At 48.5% G+C, this 21602-nt stretch overlaps 2 protein-coding genes across 4 annotated transcripts in view; both read right to left on the reverse strand.

Moving 5' to 3' along the window:
* The window catches only part of katnb1 (katanin p80 (WD repeat containing) subunit B 1), a 102224-nt gene extending 99648 nt beyond the window's left edge, over positions 1-2576 (reverse strand). The window contains exon 1 of one of the 3 annotated variants that reach the window (XM_072518521.1): positions 2387-2576. In XM_072518521.1, the coding sequence (XP_072374622.1) occupies positions 2387-2429 (43 nt within the window). In that variant the 5' untranslated portion in view covers positions 2430-2576. The remainder of the gene's footprint in view (positions 1-2386) is intronic. The other 2 variants (XM_072518519.1, XM_072518520.1) reach the window with 2 other exon arrangements.
* A 12637-nt stretch (positions 2577-15213) lies between these two features.
* Positions 15214-21602, reverse strand: part of LOC140430810 (olfactomedin-4-like) — an 81464-nt gene continuing 75075 nt past the window's right edge. The window contains exons 5-6 of the mRNA XM_072518523.1: positions 21243-21375; positions 15214-18308 (exon numbers count right to left, since the gene is read on the reverse strand). Coding sequence (XP_072374624.1) covers positions 17494-18308; positions 21243-21375 — 948 coding nt within the window. The 3' untranslated portion in view covers positions 15214-17493. The remainder of the gene's footprint in view (positions 18309-21242; positions 21376-21602) is intronic.

The raw sequence follows: 21602 nt of genomic DNA on the forward strand, positions 1-21602 counted from the left end.
GATGGCTCCATTCTGCGCCGCAATCGACGTGCCCTTCGTCTCATTCCACACTCGCTACGTGATCCTCCACTGTCGCCTCGCCCTCCTGCTGACCCTGCCACGGACTATGCAGAGCTCCCTGTCACTCTGCCTCCCCCTGACTCTGACGCAGTCCAGCCCGCTCCTGAACCGGCGGCTCACAACCCACCCTTGAGGCGGTCAACCAGAATTCGTCGCCCACCTCAGAGACTTAATTTATGAACTTTGCGGACTTATAGACTTTCTGAATTGTTTCGTTGCTTTGTTTGATCGTTTCTCTGGTTTGTATATAGTGTTGATCTCGTTATTCTTGTTGCATACTGCTTCTCTGCACCAGGCACCTTCTCATGTAAATAGCTTAGTTCTCATGTACGTAGTCCTGTAAATATGTCTTCGCACCCCACACGTAGTTAGAAACATTCTCACCATACATTATTTATTGCCACACATATATATTCTTTTATAAAAGGGGGATGTCATAATATACACCAGTATATCATGGTGCAGATACACACACACTGATGGACACACAGCAGGACCAATCAACACACACAACACCGCAGCCAATCACCAGTTAGAGCACACGCACTATAAAGACTAGGGGCATCAGAGTTCCCGCTCATTTGAAATGCAGCATCCTAGTAGGACAGAGCTTACAGCACAGATCTTCACCGTGTGCTGAGTGCAAAGACTGGTAAGGACAAGGCATTGGTCTTTAGTTAATCTAATATCGTGTTAACCCACAGTGAAAGTATGTTCAACAGTTTCTGACTTAATAAAATAGTGTTGGTGGCCTGTATGTGTTCCACGGATCCCGAGCACCCAACACATCATCCCCCAGTTTGTGTTTCTCTGCCACTCTCTCTCCCCCAGTTTGTGTTTCTCTGCCACTCTCTCTCCCCCAGTTTGTGTTTCTCTGCCACGCTCTCTTTCCCAGTTTGTGTTTCTCTGCCAGTCTCTCTCCCAGTTTGTGTTTCTCTGCCACTCTCTCTCCCCCAGTCTGTGTTTCTCTGCCACTCTCTCCCCCATTTGTGTTTCTCTGCCACTCTCTCCCCCAGTTTGTGTTTTTCTGCTATTCTCTCTCCCCCAGTTTGTGTTTCTCTGCCACTCTCTCTCCCCCAGTTTGTGTTTCTCTGCCACTCTCTCGCCCCCAGTTTGTGTTTCTCTGCCAGTCTCTCTCCCAGTTTGTGTTTCTCTGCCACTCTCTCTTCCCCCAGTCTGTGTTTCTCTGCCACTCTCTCCCCCATTTGTGTTTCTCTGCCACTCTCTCCCCCAGTTTGTGTTTTTCTGCTATTCTCTCTCCCCCAGTTTGTGTTTCTCTGCCACTCTCTCTCCCCCAGTTTGTGTTTCTCTGCCACTCTCTCGCCCCCAGTTTGTGTTTCTCTGCCACTCTCCCCCAGTTTGTGTTTCTCTGCCACTCTCCCCCAGTTTGTGTTTCTCTGCCATTCTGTCTCCCCCAGTTTGTGTTTCTCTGCCACTCTCTCTCCCCCAGTGTGTTTCTCTGCCACTCTCTCTCCCCCAGTTTGTGTTTCTCTGCCACTCTCTCCCCCAGTTTGTTTCTCTGCCACTCTCTCCGCCAGTTTGTTTCTCTGCCACTCTCTCCCCTAGTTTGTTTGTCTGCCACTCTCTCCCCCAGTTTGTTTCTCTGCCACTCTCTCCCCCGTTTGTGTTTCTATGCCACTCTCTCCCCCAGTCGTTTCTCTGCCATTCTCTCTCCCCCAGTTTGTGTTCCTCTGCCACTCTCTCCCCAGTTTGTTTCTCTGCCACTCTCTCCCCTAGTTTGTGTTTGTCTGCCACTCTCTCCCCCAGTTTGTTTCTCTGCCACTCTCTCCCCCGTTTGTGTTTCTATGCCACTCTCTCCCCCAGTCGTTTCTCTGCCATTCTCTCTCCCCCAGTTTGTGTTCCTCTGCCACTCTCTCCCCAGTTTGTTTCTCTGCCACTCTCTCCCCCAGTTTGTGTTTCTCTGCCACTCTCTCGCCCCCAGTTTGTGTTCCTCTGCCACTCTCTCCGCAGTTTGTGTTTCTCTGCCACTCTCTCTCCCCCAGTTTGTGTTCCTCTGCCACTCTCTCCCCAGTTTGTGTTCCTCTGCCACTCTCTCCCCCAGTTTGTGTTCCTCTGCCACTCTCTCCCCCAGTTTGTGTTCCTCTGCCACTCTCTCTGCCCCAGTTTGTGTTCCTCTGCCACTCTCTCCCCTAGTTTGTGTTTCTCTGCCACTCTCTTTCCCCAAATTTCCGTTTATGCGGTTGGAGTTTCGCCCCCCAGTCTCTCGCCCACATTGTCTCTGTCGTATTCCCCCAATTTGTGTGCCCCCCCCTCCACAACTTTTGTTTCCCTCTCTTCCTTCCCCCGTTCATCTCTCGGGACTCACGCAGTTTCCAGGTGATTTTCGTTGGTCCTGCTGAAGCCGCCATCCTCACAGTCGGGAAGGGGGTGCTCCAGGTGCCGGGTATGTGGCCAGCAGAGTTGGCGGTGAGGCCGGTTGCCTAGGTTACAATGCTAGGCCAGGGCCCTGCTCCGCTCCAACCGCTTTTTCGCCCAGGACCACTAGCACGCATGCGCGCTCTACCGGTGGCCCGCTGAATCCACAAGACGCATGCGCATTCCCGGGACCGGCCCCCTGGGTCGATCTTCGCCAGCGTGCGTTCCTCCCACCTTGTTTTCTTTGAAAGCTTCACTCCCCTTAGAGTCTAATCATTATTGAGTTTGAAGCTGTTCGTGCACCATTTAATAATGCGTCGTTAGTAATGATAACAGCGTGGATACTGCGCATGTGCGCCACTGCCAGGTGGAACCCCAGCATCTCAATCACTGTTGCCAACTCCGGCCGGGGGAAAGCGCCTGGGACTTTAATCACGTGATATTAAACCACGTGATTTGTGCCCAGCTTACCTGGACAACGTTGGGCATCTTTGCTCCTGATTCTGGGTCAGCAGTTGACGTGAAAGTGAAGTTAAATAGAGCAAAGGAGGGGAAGCCAGAAGTGGGGAAGGGATTCACGTTGAGGAGGCAGAAGTAGGCATTTCAATTCCAAAAGTAGCTAATAATACCTGACCAAAATTGTTGGTAACACTTAAGTTTCATTCATAATCAACAATCTTTGAATCACAGCTGGCCATTCGGACTGTTGTGTCCATGCTGGCCCTCTGGGAGCTGTACCACCCACCCCTTTCCCCTATGACCCAGCACATCTTTCCATCTCAGATATGATCCAACTCCCTTTTGAATGTCTTGATTGAACCGGCCTCCAGTAGTGCATTCCTGATTCTAACCAATCGCTGCGTAAAAATGTTTTTCTTCATGCTGCCATTGCATCTTTTGCTAATTACCTTAAACCGGTGCCCCCTAGTTCAATCCTTTCCCCAATTGGAACAGTTTTTCCCTTTCAGTTCTGTCCAGATCCTTCAGGATGTTGAATACCTCGATCAGAGGAGGAGGTTTCCAGATTTTCCAATCTATGTAACTTAAATTACCCATCCATGGAACCATTCTTGTGATGCCTTCACATGCTTCCTAAAGTGTGCCCAGAACTCGAAAACAGTGCTAACCATATCATAGAATTTACAGTGCAGAAGGAGGTCATTCGGCCCATCGAGTCTGCACCGGCTCTTGGAAAGAGCACCCTACCCAAGGTCAACACCTCCACCCTATCCCAAAATCCCAGTAACCCCACCCAACACTAAGGGCAATTGTGGACACTAAGGGCAATTTAACATGGCCAATCCACCTAACCTGCACATCTTTGGACTGTGGGAGGAAACCGGAGCACCCGGAGGAAACCCACACACACACAGGGAGGATGTGCCGACTCCGCACAGACAGTGACCCAAGCCGGAATCAAACCTGGGACCATGGAGCTGTGAAGCAATTGTGCTATCGACAATGCTACCGTGCTGCCCCCACTGTGCCACTGTGCCGTCCTTATGGAGAAGAGTTGTAATACAACCGGAGACGCCATTCGGCGCCCCTGTCCTGGCACTCATTCTCCTATAGCCCTATTCCCACAAAATCTTTTAATATTTCTCCTTTACAATTATTTACCCCATTCCCTTGTTTAATGATATTCAAGTTTCTGCTTCAGTGCTCCCTTTAGATTCATGGTCTCATGGCCCTCAGTGCATGAACTTCACCCTGCTCCTTCGGTTCTTCCAATGAGAGTCCTCAGTCTCTGTCCCTTTTTCGCCAATCACCCATGTAGCTGGTAGAAAAAGGTGGAATAATGGAAACGGTCTTTCACCAGTTACTCTTCCAACCCAACCCAACCTCTCCCTGCTCTGTCTTTCTGCACCTCTGCCCCAAACTGTTCTCCACCACTAAGTAGGTGCAGTGAAGTCTCCAAACCAGAGGCTTGTCCCAGTGCATGGAATATGGAGGAGGCCTGTGACAAAAGAGTAAAATTCTCCCAGATTGCAAGCAACACTGCCCATGTGATTCATTTCCCATTCGGGGAAACACTGACAATCTTGAGGATTGGCAACCTTAGGTGTAGCTTGAATCTGAACATTTCTTTTGCTGTTCATTAAAATTCATTGGAAATCATTTATAACTAAATGTATTTTAAAAGTACAGTTTTTGAACTTCCTCCAAAACATGGCATAGAGCAACCTTCCACACATCATATCAGGGTATAAAGGGGATGGTGGCGCAGTAGTTAGTACTGCTGCCTACGACGCTGAGAACTGGGTTCGATCCCGGCACCGGGTCATTGTCCATGTGGAGTTTGCACATTCTTCCCGTGTTTGCGTTGGTCTCACCCCCACAACCCATAGATGTGCAGCGAAGATGTGGATTGGCCATATCTTTTTATTAAAACAGTAAAAAATATATATACAAGGCCAAACGGTACAAACACTAATTTTGTGTTGGAGAAACAAGGTACCATCCCCTCAGTACCAAAATATGGGAAGGGGGGGTAGGATACTCTGATTATTAAAACAGTTCACAACACAGTTGTATAAAAAACAAATGGTGCAAGCACTAAACATTGCGCTGGAGAGACCAGATACCCTCGCCTCTGTACCAACAGAAGGGAAAGGAAGGGGGGGGATAAAGGGGAAAGGAGGGTAGTGGGGAGGGAGTGAGTCAGGATGTTGGTGGAGGGGAAGGGGGAACAATAGGACACTGCCTGATTCTAAATTGCCCCTTAATTATAAAAAAATATTGGGTACTTTAATTGTGGTATAAAGTGTGTTTCATGACCCTTTAATAAATACATGTTGTCTCTAATATACCTCCCACCAATCCCTCAATGAAGCTGGATCAACTAAATGTCTACAAGAGCAGGTTGGATATCCTGTGGTGAGTGACTCACCTCCTGTCTCTCCAAAGACTTTTTGTCATCTGAAAAGTACATGTCAGGAGTATGATTAAATACTCTCAACTTGCCTGGATGCGTGCACTTCCAATACACTCAACCAGGACTAAACAGCCCGTCTGATCAGCGCCTCTTTCACCACCTTAATTAATCACACCCTTCAGCACTGGAGCAACATGTCTGCATCGGCAAGATGTATTGCAGCGACTCGCCAAGTATCCTGCAACAGCACCTCCCAAACCAGTGACCGCTACTGTCTGGAACAAAAAGAGCAACAGACAGACGGGATCACGCACCACCTCCAAGTCACACATCAATAGGGACTTTGGAAATATATCACCATTCTTTCAAAGTCGCTCAATCAAAATCCTGAAACTCCCTCTCTAACAGCACTATGGGAGTGCCTTCACCTCACGGACTGCAGTGGTTCAAGGTGACTCACCACCACCTTCTCAGGGCAATTAGGGACGGGCAATAATTGCTGCCTTGCCAGCGGCATCGCCATTCAATGAAAAATATTTTTTAATTAGTTCAGAGACCATTTATGCAAGGATTGCATTTAATGGTGTTTCTCATTGATTGCCTCACTGGGATCTGCAGAGTTGGGAGAATGGCACTTTATTTCTATCTGAGCCAAGTCAGCAGAATCATCACTTTAGGTGAATTTCTACAAATGGTGAAGGACGGGGAATGCATGTCCCTCCCCTGATCCCAACGAACTGCTGAACAAACAGCATAATATTCTTTCCAAAAATCCCGGGACAGCATCTTGCCATTGGGATTTTCCAGTCCCATCAAAGTCAATGGGCTTTTGAAAGGCTCGCTGCATTTTCTAGACCCTCCTCCACTGTGACGTGGCCGTAAAATGCTGCCCCCGGTCACTGGGGGTCCAGGCCACTTGCCAAGATTTGGACACTATTCACGGGCGGCATAGTGGCTAGCACTGTGTAGCCAGCTAAAATGGCTAACTCCCGATTAGAATGGCCAAACCCCGATTTAAAATGGCGAACGGAAGAGGCTGATGGGAAAATTAGCCAACAGGACTCAAACAGGCAGCTGCAGGCAAAACTGTGTATTCGCCTCTGGGGAGGCCAGGCAGAATCAATACCTGCAGCCATCAACATTACCACACACCAGCTATCTGAATACAAATTAGCAATCCCCTGGAACAATGTGCAACAAATTAGACACAGAAAGCCAACCCAGACTTTTCGGCGCCAGCAGGAGCCTACACAAAAGAGAGGTGAACGACCACCCCAAAACCGCCCATCGATCAAGGAATCGCTCCTGCATTGGAGAATATCGAACCAAATGATTGGGACGAAGTCCAATCACTTGGAACCAGGTACAGGGTCCGCCCCGAAAGATGGGAAGCCCCTGGGACTATAAGAATAGAGTCCAAGTTCAAATCGGCCCTTTTTCTCCTCTCCGCACTCTTCAAGACCCTTCTGCTGACCTTCTACAACAGCCGCGAGAACCGTAAGTCTTACTCCAACGCTCGCTACGAGATAGGCACTCCTGACTATCGACCTGTACCCGCTTTGAATCCCGCAGGCTCAGAACCCATACGAAAGGCCATTTGTTTCCCTGACCTGGTGGGCCATTTCCAAAGTTAAGTATTGGCCTGTTAGTTGTAGGAAGTAGCTTAGAAGTAGAATTAATGTATAAGTATTGATTACTGTACATAATAAATGTGCGTTGATTTAACTCTTCCTAAGCGGTGTGTTGGATTATTGATCATTACTCGGACTTGAACCACGTGGCGGTATCAGAAAGATACCTGGCGACTCAAGAGCAAAGGTGATAGAACAAGAGCAATTAAACTAAGGCTAAAACAAGCAACAACTGCTCACAGCGCCAGGACCCTGGGATCGATTCTGGCCTTAGGTGACTGTGCGTGTGGAGTTTACACGTTCTCCCAGTGTCTTCATGGATTTCCTCCTGGTGCTCCGGTTTCTTCCCGCAGTCCAAAGTTGTGCAGGTTAGGTGGATTGGCCATATTAAATTGTCCAAAGTTTAGGTGGGGTTGCAGGGATAGGGTGGAGGGACGGACCTGTGTGGGATGCTCTTTCAGAGGAGCGGTGCTGACTCGATGGGCTGTATGGCCTCCTTATGCACTGAGGGATTCAATTATTTCATGATGGCCACTTAAAAACCCTCCATTCGCGTGTACCAGTGTCCTGGTTCCATTGGACCCTGAAGAGCAGGAACTGCAGCTTAGGGAATTGCTCCCTGTGGCTCTGCCTGGCAAAAAGGTGTTTGTAGACTTTGCCCCTTACGAAGCAAAAAGGAACCTGAGTTGGCCACTTCCCGACTTAAAATGGAGAACCGCAAAGGCTGAAGGGAAATTCAGCCAACACAGGCAAAGACTAGCAAATACAGAAATCATGTGTATTGAAACCTGTAAGGAACCAGACAGCACTGAAACCGGCAGCCATCTGCATAGTAATGCAGCAGCCATCTACAGAGTAATGTGCGATTCCCAGGCACAATGGCAACAGTTAAGGTAAATAAAGCCAAGCCAGACTCCTCGGCGCCAGCAGGAGCCAAGACAAAGGAAGGCCAACGGACATTTAGGGACTGCCCAACGATCAGGGAACCGCTCCAGCATTGGAGAAATCGATCCAAGTGATCAGAAAGTAGTCCAATCACTTGGAATCAGGTACGGGGTCCGCCCCGAAGGGCGGGAAGCCCCTGGGGACTATAAAGTAAAGCCCCCAAGTTCAAATCATCCTTCTTTGGCAGGGTCACTCAGCAACTTGAATCAACCCGTGAGAGTGACCTGTCTCAGCTGCCGCCAAGCAAGTAAGTCTCAAGTCAACGCTCGCTACGAGATAGGCGCTCCTAGCTACCAGTCCATACCAGCTTTTGAATCCTGCAGACTCAGGACCGGAACGAAAGACCATTTGTTCCACTGACCTGGTGGGCCAGTCCGAAGCTAAGTATAGGCCCTTTAGTGATAGGAATAGCCTAGAAAGTAGAGTTTATGCATGAGTAGTGATTTACTGTGTATAATAAATGTGTTTTGATTTGAATCTTACTAATTGGTGTGTTGAGTTATTGATCATTACTTGAACTTGAACCTCGTGGCGGTATCATAAAGATACCTGGCGACTCTAGAGCAAAGGTTATAAAACAGAGCCAATTGAACCAACCAAAAGTTAGCAACAAAGGAAACCTCTCTGGGAAAGGCAAGAATTAGGCACATCCAGTTTCCCACCGATGTTACAGAGGGTTTGCAGATCTGAATAATTTTCAACTTGTTTTCTGTACTGTGAATGATTCTCCCAGATATCATCTTGGATCACTTCCATTCAGCTACTGCTTTGACCATTACACAATAGTGCGGAAGGGGTTTACACCTACTTCTCTTCAGGCTGTGACTCTTCGTAGCACTCTTGAGTTAGAGAATTGTGGGTTAAAGTCACACTCCAGACTTCCGGGTGCGGCGATGACCAGCTGAGTCGCACGTTTCGGCAGCTCCCTGTGAAACGGACTTTTGGGCTCTTGATATGAGCCCCAACGGCAATTTTGACGGCTAAAAACACTGTGCGGTAAACCAGAAGGGAATCCCCCCTGGATACGGATGGAAAAAGGAGGGGAAAGTTGCCAGATTGCAGTGGATCCTTTAGAACAGCGGCAAGGAAGGCAAGCAAAAACCAAGATGGCGTCGGAAGGTGGCAGTTCAACATGGGGCCCTGAACAACAAGAGTTCTTGAAATGCTGTGTGGAAGAGATCAAAAAGGAAATGAAGAAAGAGCTGTTGGCCCCGATACTACAGGCGATCGAAGGGCTAAAGGAGGAACAAAAGACCCAGGAGCGGGAGCTTCGGGTCGTGAAGGCAAAGGCAGCCGAGAATGAGGACGACATACAGGGCCTGGTGGTGAAGACGGAGATGCAGGAGGCACATCAGAAACGATGTGTGGAAAGGTTGGAGGCACTGGAAAACAACGCAAGGAGGAACAACCTGAGGATTCTTGGTCTTCCTGAAGGTGTGGAGGGAGCGGACGTCGGGGCATATGTGAGCACGATGTTGCACTCGTTAATGGGAGCGGAGGCCCCGGCGGGTCCGTTGGAGGTGGAGGGAGCATACCGAGTGATGGCGCGAGGACCGAGAGCAGGAGAAATTCCCAGAGCCATAGTGGTGAGATTCCTCCGTTTTAAGGATAGAGAAATGGTCCTTAGATGGGCGAAGAAAACTCGGAGCAGTAAATGGGAGAACGTGGTGATCCGCGTTTATCAAGACTGGAGTGCGGAGGTGGCAAGAAGGAGGGCGAGCTTTAATCGGGCCAAGGCGGTGCTTCATAAAAAGAAGATAAAATTTGGAATGCTGCAACCGGCAAGACTGTGGGTCACATATCGAGGGAGGCACCACTACTTTGAGACGGCGGATGAAGCGTGGACTTTTATTGTGGAAGAAAAACTGGAATGAGCGGGTTATTAAAAAGAACGTTCGAACAAAGTGGTGGGGCGAATGTGGGGGGCAAAGAGGGGTTTTATGTACTAATCCTGCGATGTGGTAACTTTTCTCTCTCCCACAGGTGGTGATGGGGGGAGGAGGTGAGGTGGAGGAGATGGGGCGTTGGCCATTGGGGGCGGGGCCAAGGGAGAAGCGCGGGCTTGGTTCCCGCGCTATGATAATCATGGCGGGAATAGAGAAGCAGGAAGGAGGGGGCGTCGCACGGTGCGAGCCGAGGTCACGGGGGAAGCCGAGGTCAGCCAGAGTTTGCTGACTTCTGGGAGCAACATGGGGGGAGTAATTACGCTAGCGGGGGATCTAGCGGGGGGGGGGTGGGAGGGGGGAATTACTGGGTTGCTGCTGCTGGGGAGAGGGGGGAGCTGGTATGGGAGAGGATGGGCGGGGGGGCACCGCCTGGGGGAGATACAGCTGCGTGGGAACCGGGTGAGGAGCTGGAAAAAGGTGATGGCTAATCGACAAGGGGGGGGGGGGGGGGGTGGGTAGGAAGCCCCCCAACTCGGCTGATCACGTGGAACGTGAGAGGGCTGAACGGGCCGATAAAGAGGGCACGGGTACTCGCACACCTTAAGAAACTCAAGGCAGATGTGGTTATGTTACAGGAAACGCACCTGAAACTGATAGACCAGGTTAGGCTACGCAAAGGATGGGTGGGGCAGGTGTTCCATTCGGGGCTAGATGCGAAAAACAGGGGGGTGGCTATATTAGTGGGGAAGCGGGTAATGTTCAAGGCAAAGACTATAGTGGCGGATAACGGGGGCAGATACGTGATGGTGAGTGGCAAACTACAGGGGGAGACGGTGGTTTTGGTAAACGTATATGCCCCGAACTGGGATGATGCCAATTTTATGAGGCGGATGCTAGGACGCATTCCGGACCTAGAGATGGGAAAGCTGATAATGGGGGGAGATTTTAATACGGTGTTAGAACCAGGGCTGGATAGGTCGAAGTCCAGGACTGGAAGGAGGCCGGCAGCAGCCAAGGTACTTAAAGATTTTATGGAGCAGATGGGAGGTGTAGACCCGTGGAGATTTAGCAGACCTAGGAGTAAGGAGTTCTCGTTTTTCTCCTATGTCCATAAAGTCTACTCGCGAATAGACTTTTTTGTGCTGGGTAGGGCATTGATCCCGAAGGTGAGGGGAACGGAGTATACGGCTATAGCCATTTCGGATCACGCTCCACACTGGGTGGACTTGGAGATAGGGGAGGAAACAGGAGGGCGCCCACCCTGGAGAATGGACATGGGACTAATGGCAGATGAGGGGGTGTGTCTAAGGGTGAGGGGGTGCATTGAAAAGTACTTGGAACTCAATGATAATGGGGAGGTCCAGGTGGGAGTGGTCTGGGAGGCGTTGAAGGCGGTGGTTAGAGGGGAGCTGATATCAATAAGGGCACATAAAGGGAAGCAGGAGAGTAAGGAACGGGAGCGGTTGCTGCAAGAACTTTTGAGGTTGGACAGACAATATGCGGAAGCACCGGAGGAGGGACTGTACAGGGAAAGGCAAAGGCTACATGTAGAATTTGACTTGCTGACTACAGGCACTGCAGAGGCACAATGGAGGAAGGCACAGGGTGTACAGTACGAATATGGGGAGAAGGCGAGCAGGTTGCTGGCACACCAATTGAGGAAAAGGGGAGCAGCGAGGGAAATAGGGGGAGTGAGGGATGAGGAAGGAGAGATGGAGCGGGGAGCGGAGAGAGTGAATGGAGTGTTCAAGACATTTTATAAAAAAATATATGAAGCTCAACTCCCGGATGGGAGGGAGAGAATGATGGGCTTCTTGGATCGGCTGGAATTTCCCAAGGTGGAAGAGCAGGAAAGGGTGGGACTGGGAGCACAGGTCAAGGTAGAAGAAGTGGTGAAAGGAATTAGGAGCATGCAGGCGGGAAAGGCCCCGGGACCGGATGGATTCCCAGTCGAATTCTATAGAAAATATGTGGACTTGCTCGCCCCGGTACTGACGAGGACCTTTAATGAGGCAAAGGAAAGGGGACAACTGCCCCCGACTATGTCTGAAGCAACGATATCGCTTCTCTTAAAGAAGGAAAAGGACCCGCTACAATGCGGGTCCTATAGACCTATTTCCCTCCTAAATGTAGATGCCAAGGTCCTGGCCAAGGTAATGGCAATGAGAATAGAGGAATGTGTCCCGGGGGTGGTCCACGAGGACCAAACTGGGTTTGTGAAGGGGAGACAGTTGAACACGAATATACGGAGGTTGTTAGGGGTAATGATGATGGCCCCACCAGAGGGAGAAACGGAGATAGTAGTGGCGATGGATGCCGAGAAAGCATTTGATAGAGTGGAGTGGGATTATTTGTGGGAGGTGTTGAGGAGATTTGGTTTTGGAGAGGGGTATGTTAGATGGGTGCAGCTGTTGTATAGGGCCCCAGTGGCGAGCGTGGTCACGAATGGACGGGGATCTGCATATTTTCGGCTCCATAGAGGGACAAGTCAGGGATGCCCTCTGTCCCCATTATTGTTTGCACTGGCGATTGAGCCCCTGGCGATAGCGTTGAGGGGTTCCAAGAAGTGGAGGGGAGTACTTAGGGGAGGAGAAGAACACCGGGTATCTTTGTATGCGGACGATTTGCTACTATACGTGGCGGACCCGGCGGAGGGGATGCCAGAAATAATGCGGATACTTGGGGAGTTTGGGGATTTTTCAGGGTATAAATTGAACATGGGGAAAAGTGAGTTGTTTGTGGTGCATCCAGGGGAGCAGAGTAGAGAAATAGAGGACCTACCGTTGAGGAAGGTAACAAGGGACTTTCGTTACCTGGGGATCCAGATAGCTAAGAATTGGGGCACATTGCATAGGTTAAATTTAACGCGGTTGGTGGAACAGATGGAGGAGGATTTCAAGAGATGGGATATGGTATCCCTGTCAATGGCAGGGAGGGTGCAGGCGGTTAAGATGGTGGTCCTCCCGAGATTCCTCTTTGTGTTTCAGTGCCTCCCGGTGGTGATCACGAAGGCTTTTTTTAAAAGGATTGAAAAGAGCATCATGGGTTTTGTGTGGGCCGGGAAGACCCCGAGAGTGAGGAAGGGATTCTTACAGCGTAGCAGGGATAGGGGGGGGCTGGCACTACCGAGCCTAAGTGAGTATTATTGGGCCGCTAATATTTCAATGGTGAGTAAGTGGATGGGAGAGGAGGAGGGAGCGGCGTGGAAGAGATTAGAGAGGGCGTCCTGTAGGGGGACTAGCCTACAGGCTATGGTGACAGCCCCATTGCCGTTCTCACCGAGGAACTACACCACAAGCCCGGTGGTGGTGGCTACACTGAAGATTTGGGGACAGTGGAGACGGCATAGGGGAAAGACTGGAGCCTTGGGGGGGTCCCCGATAAGAAACAATCATAGGTTTGCCCCGGGGGGAATGGATGGGGGATATGGAATGTGGCAAAGAGCAGGAATAACGCAACTGAAAGATCTGTTTGTGGATGGGAAGTTCGCGAGTCTGGGAGCGCTGACCGAGAAATATGGGTTGCCCCAAGGGAATGCATTCAGGTATATGCAACTGAGGGCTTTTGCGAGGCAACAGGTGAGGGAATTCCCGCAGCTCCCGACACAAGAGGTGCAGGACAGAGTGATCTCAAAGACATGGGTGGGGGATGGTAAGGTGTCAGATATATATAGGGAAATGAGGGACGAAGGGGAGACTATGGTAGATGAACTAAAAGGGAAATGGGAAGAAGAGCTGGGGGAGGAGATCGAGGAGGGGCTGTGGGCAGATGCCCTAAGCAGGGTAAACTCGTCGTACTCGTGTGCCAGGCTAAGCCTGATCCAGTTTAAGGTATTACACAGGGCACATATGACTGGAGCACGGCTCAGTAAATTTTTTGGGGTGGAGGATAGGTGTGCGAGGTGCTCGAGAAGCCCAGCGAATCATACCCATATGTTTTGGTCATGCTCGGCACTACAGGGGTTTTGGATGGGGGTGACAAAGGTGCTTTCAAAAGTAGTAGGAGTCCGGGTCGAACCAAGCTGGGGGTTGGCTATATTTGGGGTTGCACAAGAGCCGGGAGCGCAGGAGGCGAGAGAGGCCGATGTTTTGGCCTTTGCGTCCCTAGTAGCCCGGCGCAGGATATTGCTAATGTGGAAAGAAGCCAAGCCCCCGGGGGTGGAGACCTGGATAAATGACATGGCGGGGTTTATAAAGCTAGAGCGGATTAAGTTCATCCTAAGGGGGTCGGCTCAAGGGTTCACCAGGCGGTGGCAACCGTTCGTCGAATACCTCGCAGAAAGATAGACGGAATGGGAAAAAGAAGGCAGCAACAGCAGCCCAGGATCGGGGGGGGGGGGGGGGGGGGGAGGAACCAGAAGGACTCTCAGGGTTGTTAATATATACTGTATAATATGTATAGGTCGTTGCTACAGATAATTATATATTGGACTGTTAAATTATATTTTTGGAGAGTGTTACTTGTGATAAGGCAGTTGCCAATTAGGGCTAGTTTTCATTTTTGTTATTTATTATTTATTCATTTTTTGTTTATAAAATAGGTCATTGTTATTTGTGTTGTTATAATATTGTGTAAAGGATGGACAATGTACTGTGTTGGTTGACCAAAATTTTTCAATAAAATATTTAATAAAAAATAAAAAATAAAAAATTCAAAAAAAAATAAAGTCACACTCCAGATACTTGAGCATTAAATTAGGTTGACAATCCAGTGCAGCATTGAGGCAGTGCTGTACTTCGAAGATGCCATCTTTAGAATGGCCTGTTAAATCATCATGGGCTGTAAACTGAACCCTCAGCACTAATATGAAGAAGAAAAGTGGATTCTGCTCGTGCACTGGTCAATGTGTCCCTGAACCAACATCATGAACAACAGATCATTTGGTCACCAGATCCTTGGGGAATCTTGCAGTGCACAAATTGGCTGCTGGATTTTCTACTTTAACTACGATTCAAAAGTATTTCATTAGCTCTAAAGTACTTTTGGACATAACACTCTGAGTGGTTCTAAACATATGTTCTAACCTGCCTGCTTACCATTGGCTGGGAACTAATGACAATCCCACAATCCTGTGGGAGTATGAGCTTCCCCAATGAGGGGGGCGGAGAAACCATTAGTAAACTCCATGTATAAATAAAGCTGGCCAGTTTGGAACCAGCAGGAAGGAGTGTGCAGCGAGGGAAGTTTCTGCTGCTGTTATATATAAATGCTATTGTAAATAAATATTATTACTTTGTATCCTTAAAACTCGTGCTGGATTCTTCATGGCCCTTACAAAAACATAAAAACTATTTTTTGTTCTCCTTCCCTACCACAGCTTAGGAGTGAACCTATTTTGTTATCGAATTTGACTTGAGTGGAAAATGCAGTTGATACATCAAAAACAGTTTATTCAGGCACAAAAAGATTACATAAAGAGGTATGACACAAGCCAGGGAGGTATGCTGATCATTCCAGTACTTCATTTATTTGATGATTAGCATGCTCACCACTTCATTAACATATATAATTAGGCCTGTTTCACCAGGTCTCAGTTAGATACAGTTAAGCAAAGCAATTTCAGTCATGTAAATATTCCAATTTGATGTGCACCGCCTCACAAATTTCTAAATTCTGTACCATTTCATAATGCTAACCATTCCATCCAATCCTCTTGTAAATGAAAACATAGTTCATGCCCCAAAATATCACATTCAGTTAACATTTTGGGCGCGATTCTCCAGCCATGTTGCACTCAAGGGAGAGGCCTGAAGCGAGCCTACCGATCGGTCCTGCCCATTTGGGACGAATCCCGCAAGACGGAGTCGGAACCCCACCCCAAATGGGTGGGACCGAATGACGCTCTCGGAAGTAGGCCGTAAGCCTACTTAAGACCTATCTGCGCGTGATCCACCGGCCTCCTTCAATTCTCCGGCATCTCCAGGGAGGCTGCAGCCGGGCGCCCGATCAGTGCTGGTCCACACAAACGTGGACCAGGCGGAATGGCACCCGGGGATCTCCTGAGCCATCGGAGATGCCTGGATGGTCAGGATAAGTGCAGGGTGCCCTCCCCACAGAATGCAGGCACCTTGACACTGCCCAGATGGCACTGCCAAGCTGGCAAGAGCACTGCCTCGGTGCCAGGGTGGCAGTGTAAAGGTGCCTGAGTGCCAGGGTGGCACTGCCAAGTGTGAAGGAGGAAATGCTCATGAAAGGGGGTTTGAAGGGTGGGAAGTGCAGGGCAGGTACGTAGGAGCCTCTGGGGGGTGGGGTGTTGGGTGGGGTTCCTAGAATGAAGGGAGTGCTGTAAGGGAGCTTGGGGGGTCCTGAAGAGGGAGGACCCCTCGGGACCCCATAGCGGGGTGTCCTCACTTGAGGGGGTGTGGGCTACTGCCCATGTGTGTGTGGGGGTTAAAATTGCCCATGGGTGGGGGGTGTGGGGGACCCACAAGCTCACTTAGAGATCGGGGCACCCTTTCAGAATGGCGGCCCGATCTCAGAATTCAGCTCCCCGGTGCTAAAACAAAATTCTAAACCGGTGAGAAACTCCCCTGGGCCCAAAAAAGTGACTGTCATTGAATAGCAGTCGGGAGGTCGCCAGTATAGCCAGCGGGAAACCCCCTATAAAACCCGCCACAAATTAACTTAGAAATCTTTTGCGCGAATCCAGCCCTTTGGCAATCGGCTGCAGAATCAACGATCGTGCTGAAATCGGGGGGGCGCTGCTTTCACGATGCTCCACCACCTCCAAAGGAGCGTACTCTAGGAATACACCACACGGCGTATCGATGGCCTCAGGACATTGCCTGAGGCCCTCCCACTTATGCTCTGGCCACAACCAGCCGATTCCTGACGGCTTGGGTTTCTCATGCTATTATTTGCCGGGAACTCAGCGTGGCGGCTGCAGACACAGTCCAGCGCCGCAACAGTCGGGGGAGAGCCGATCCGCGTGCAGGGGGGACTTTGGCAGGGGCTTGGGGCACTGTTGGGAGGTGGTTCGGGGGTCGCGATCCGGCCAAAGGGGGCACACTATTTGGCAGGCCGGGTCCACGCGCGGCCGGTGCCATGTTGCACGGCACGGCCGCTGCAGGCCATGCACATGCGCGGCCACGGACCCGGCAATTCTTCAGCCGTATCGGCAGCCAGAGCCAGATGCTCTATGCTGCCTGCCTGCTAGCCCCCCACCAACAGAGGATCGGTGGCTGCTTTGCGCCAAATCTTCGGTCGTAAAACGCCACCGTTCTCACGCCGGCGTCTGGACATAGCCTGAAAATCGGAGAATCCAGCCCTTTATCTTTCAAAGTAAGGGAAATGCTGGATAAAATAGAGGCAGAAGAGAAAATGTTAGATTTCAGAATGCAATCAAATTATCCAAGGAGGTGGTTTCTTCATCATGCTAGCATTTCCTACAGGCTGCAATCAAACCTTTTCCATCATTATAATATTACTGAGCAGTGAGTAAACAGTTGGGGCTATGAATTTATGGCCCCTACATTCTTTTCCTAACGTTTACCACAAGTGCGTAAGTTACTCAGACTATTAAGTTTTAATATACATGTTTGTTTTACAAGACTCTTCCTCTTAGACATTTAATGTTTAGTAGCAAACCAGTCCTTGTACAGTAAGTTTACTGTCCTAGGCCATTCTAAAATTAGTAGGTGCCATTAGAATAAATGTATTAAATTGCATGAAATCCTTACTTTCCGGAAATGGCAGGAGAGAAATGATTAATTTGAAACCTTTAATAAAAAAAGAGCTCATATGCTACCATGAAGCCACCATTATAAAGATAGAGTTTCCTATCTACTGGGTTGTAGTGGATGTTTGCTACATTTGAGGAGTATTTGACAAACTGGATATTGAGATTTTTGGCCTCTTGGTTATTGACTGTGTCATACATGTAAAATATCTCCTCTTTAGTATCACTGATATACCGTGTGGCATAAAGCACCCCACAAACCACAAAGGCGTTGGTTACTGCTCTCTTAAAGAGCTTTGTTTTCCAGGTTTGCAGCACAGTCAAATTAACGCTGTCTATTTTACTCAACACAATATTCCCATAATTCTCCTCAGTGGCATAAATGACCCAAAGGCCATTTTCGTCCACCGAGAAATCCATATCTGTGTAACCGATGCAAACATAATAACAGTAAGGGAACTTATTATTATAACCAGCGTTGGGAAGCAGAACATTGGTGATGGCTTTTGTTGCTATGTCAAACCTGCACATTTGCCCACTATTATAACAGTTGTAATACAGAGAGTTGTTGTGAACTACAACCCCTGGACCCTGTATCGCATTGGGGACAGTGTATGATGCTTTCACCGAAATATCAATGTGGGACTTTGCTGTCAGGAAGTTTTTGTAAGAATTGTAGGTTCGGATCACAATTCCATAAATACTGGAGGACATCAGTGCCATAACCCAGTAGAGTTGTGAGCTTCCGGCCATTGAGTCCATACCCCAGCCTCCGAAATAGTATGATGCGCCATGTGGGTTGACTTGTGCCAATACTGGCTCACTAATGTTGCGTAAAATTCCTCCAGAGCAGTTTCCTACAAGAAACAGAGTTAAATTATTGTTGTATTTTTTTGAAACTGTTTTTCAAGGATGTTTCTTTATACAAAGATAATAAAGGGAATCACATTTCTTGTTGTCCCCATCAATCTCAAACCACCTCCATTATTCCCAACATGCTTAACCCAAGAACCCCGATTCCCATGAGTCACTAACCACACCCTTACCATTCCCACCTACTTAACCCTTCTTCTCCCCCAGATTCAATCCCAGCCAGATTTTGCATCAGATTCAGGCTATTCCCATGCTAGCCAATAGAGTTAATCCTTCATGAGTAGGGGCTGAAAAATGCATTAACGTCGTTACCCTGTGTTACATATTTGCTCCAAATGACTCTCCGTTATAATGACCTGTAGATTATATCCCTGGCTCTATTAACGATTCCTCAGAAATTAAATTTTTCCCAACTTTCCCGCCTCATCCTTGCCTGTTGGCATTGGTTGCTCCTGGTATATGACTACAGTACAGAAACCAACAGTTTTCGAGTACCTCTTCCACATGACCATTCTTTAAGTGTGATACCAGTCAGAGTTTTTTTTACAAGCTGTTAAACTGTGGGGAGCACTGCAGTTAAGCCCGAGTATCTTCTCATGTGTTGTTCACATGAGCGTACACACATACAATATCCAAATGTAGATCGTTACATAGTAATGATGAATGAGAAACTCATTTGATTTGCCTCCCTAGTCGAGGCTAGTTGTATGACCATAAGCTTTGGCATTCCCAACCTAAACTTCTCCACCTTGACCAGGATCTCCTGGTCCTGCCCAACATGGGAATTGTCACGGTCAGAATGGAAAGTCTGACAGACCAGCAAAAGGTCTATTGACTTTGGGACTAGAAAATGCCACCCTTCTCCCTACCCCTTTGAAGACTCACCTTAAAACCTACCTCTTTAAGCAAACCTTTGGTCATTCGTGCTAATGTCTCTTCTTAGGCTTGGTGTTGATTTTTGTCTGAAGCTCTTGTGAAGCACCTTGAGCTGTTTTACAATCTTGAAAGTGCTACATAAATGCAAGCTGTAGTTGTTGACAGATTAACTCAGAATAGACTCGGAACCAAATCTTGCTTTTTCTAATCCTGGAGGCTCAGTTACACTTATTGACTGAGCCAATGGCATAACCTTGTGTTCTTGTGCTCATCATTGACATGGCAAGTTCTGTGATACAATTAGAATTATTTTACTCTGACAATTGAATTGCAGGAATTCTTTCTCGCCGAAATAGCCACAAAGAATAACATATGATTATCTAAATTATTTCCGATCACTCTGGTTGAAGTCAACACTACTGCTGCCTTGATGAATGAAAAATGTCCTCCTGATGTGTATAGTGAGAGAATATTTTCAGTTAAGCGTTAAGTTAGGAGTCTCCTGATCTTCAATTTGCTCCTGTGTCAGTGAGCCTGAAATCTCAGGTACATCTAGGCGTGTCTTGCACTTTGCAGTTTGTAGATTGTTCTCCAACAGCCAGCCTTCAGACCTATCACTGGATCCCAGTCACCAAGAGTGTTCACAATTTAGCTTTTTAAAAAGGCACATACTGATTATTCAGCAATATAAAGCAGCTTTTCCAAAACTCACAACTTACACTAAGGCATTGCTGTCAGATGTCCTCTCGGATCATCCTTCAATGGACATTTCCCCTTCAGTTAATATAGTCACTAGGTGATGACAGGTTACATAGTCGACAGCGAGAGCTTGCATTTGTGGAACATCTTCACTACAGTAAAACGTTTCAAGGCATTGCTCAGGAGTACAATCAGACAAAAATTGGAGCCAAGACAAAAAAGGGAATCTTAAAACAGGAGACCACTGGTTTGGTCAGAGAGTTGGGTTTAAAACAGAGTCTTAAAGGAAGGGAGAGATTGGAAGGTTTTAGGGAAGGAATTCTAGCTTTTAGGTCAAGGCAGCTGAAGGCGTGCCTGCCAAAAATAGGGAGAGACTGGAAAGTTTTAGGGAATGAATTCCAGCGTTTAAGTCAAGGCAACTGAAGGCATGGCTGGCAATAATAGGGTGAAAGAAGTCAGGGTTGCAAAAGACACCGGGCGAGATTCTCCCTTCTGGGGACTAAGTCCCCAAGCCTGCGGGAAAACGGGCGAGAATCACTCCGGACTTTTTCCTCCCATGGTGCCGCCAACATGGTGGAGCCACACCGCGGGCCTGCACAGAGGAAGGTAGGTCCCTCCCAGATCGCGATGTCCTGCCAATCGGCGGCCCCCGATCGCAGGCCTGGCCACCATTGAGGCCCCCCCCGGAGTCAGATACCCCCGGCCCCCCACCAAGACCGCTACCTCGACCGCGGGTCCCACATGTAAACCACACCGGCGAGAGTTTGGCCGGTCGATCATGGAGAATCACCGCGCGCGTGATACTGGCGGGTCCACGAAGAATCGCGGAAGCACCGGAATTCCGGCATGAACGGCTATTCTCTGCCCCCGCGCCGGGCGCCCACCAGACTTGGAGGAACACTGAATTCCAGGACGGCTGTAGAACTGGAGAATGATAGAGATATGAACAGGTGAACAGTCTTGCCACCAGCCAATATCCACACTGATACACTTCAGGACTACCTAGGAAATCAGGTGTAGGAATCCTGGCCGATTCTTCATTCCCTATCTTGAGGAGTTGAACGCAATGTCTTGACTACAACCCTGGATGGTCAGCTAATTGAATAAAGACAAGGGATTGAGTCTGGTCTGTATCATTCAGCAACAGTGTTGCATTTAGGAATTACGGAGATACTTTATAAAGCGCGAGTTCTCCATCAGTCATACAAACCTTTACATAAAAGGATTAAATGTTGCTCAAGCAGTTTAAACTCAAATGAATATGGCCAGTATTAAAGCTCACTTTGTTCGGGTAACAACAGTTTTGGTAACTTATATGTGTAACTGATAATATTTAACCTCACCAATGTGTAACTTTCCATAGACAGAGAAGCTCTCCAAACGGTTCTTCATTTTCTTCAAGTAGTCTTTCATGGCCAGTAGGTTTTGTTTGTCATATTGCTGCAGGTCTTTCACAATGATGTGGGCATCCAGCATCTGGGTCACAAATAGAATTCATTACACAACCCGATTATTATTGGGAGTAATTAGCAGTCTTTTTCTTATTAGGGGTCGTGCACAGCCTTTTTATCACTGAGGTAATGAACAGCCTTTTTATCATTGGGATAATGAACAGTCTGGTTATTATCAGGGGAATTAGAGGCCTGTATATGTTGAGAGGTAATCAGCAGCCTGTTTTAGGATTGAAATAAAGAGGAGAAGGA

This window comes from Scyliorhinus torazame, chromosome 10, assembly GCF_047496885.1.
Source record: "Scyliorhinus torazame isolate Kashiwa2021f chromosome 10, sScyTor2.1, whole genome shotgun sequence".
Classification (NCBI taxonomy): Eukaryota; Metazoa; Chordata; class Chondrichthyes; order Carcharhiniformes; family Scyliorhinidae; genus Scyliorhinus; species Scyliorhinus torazame.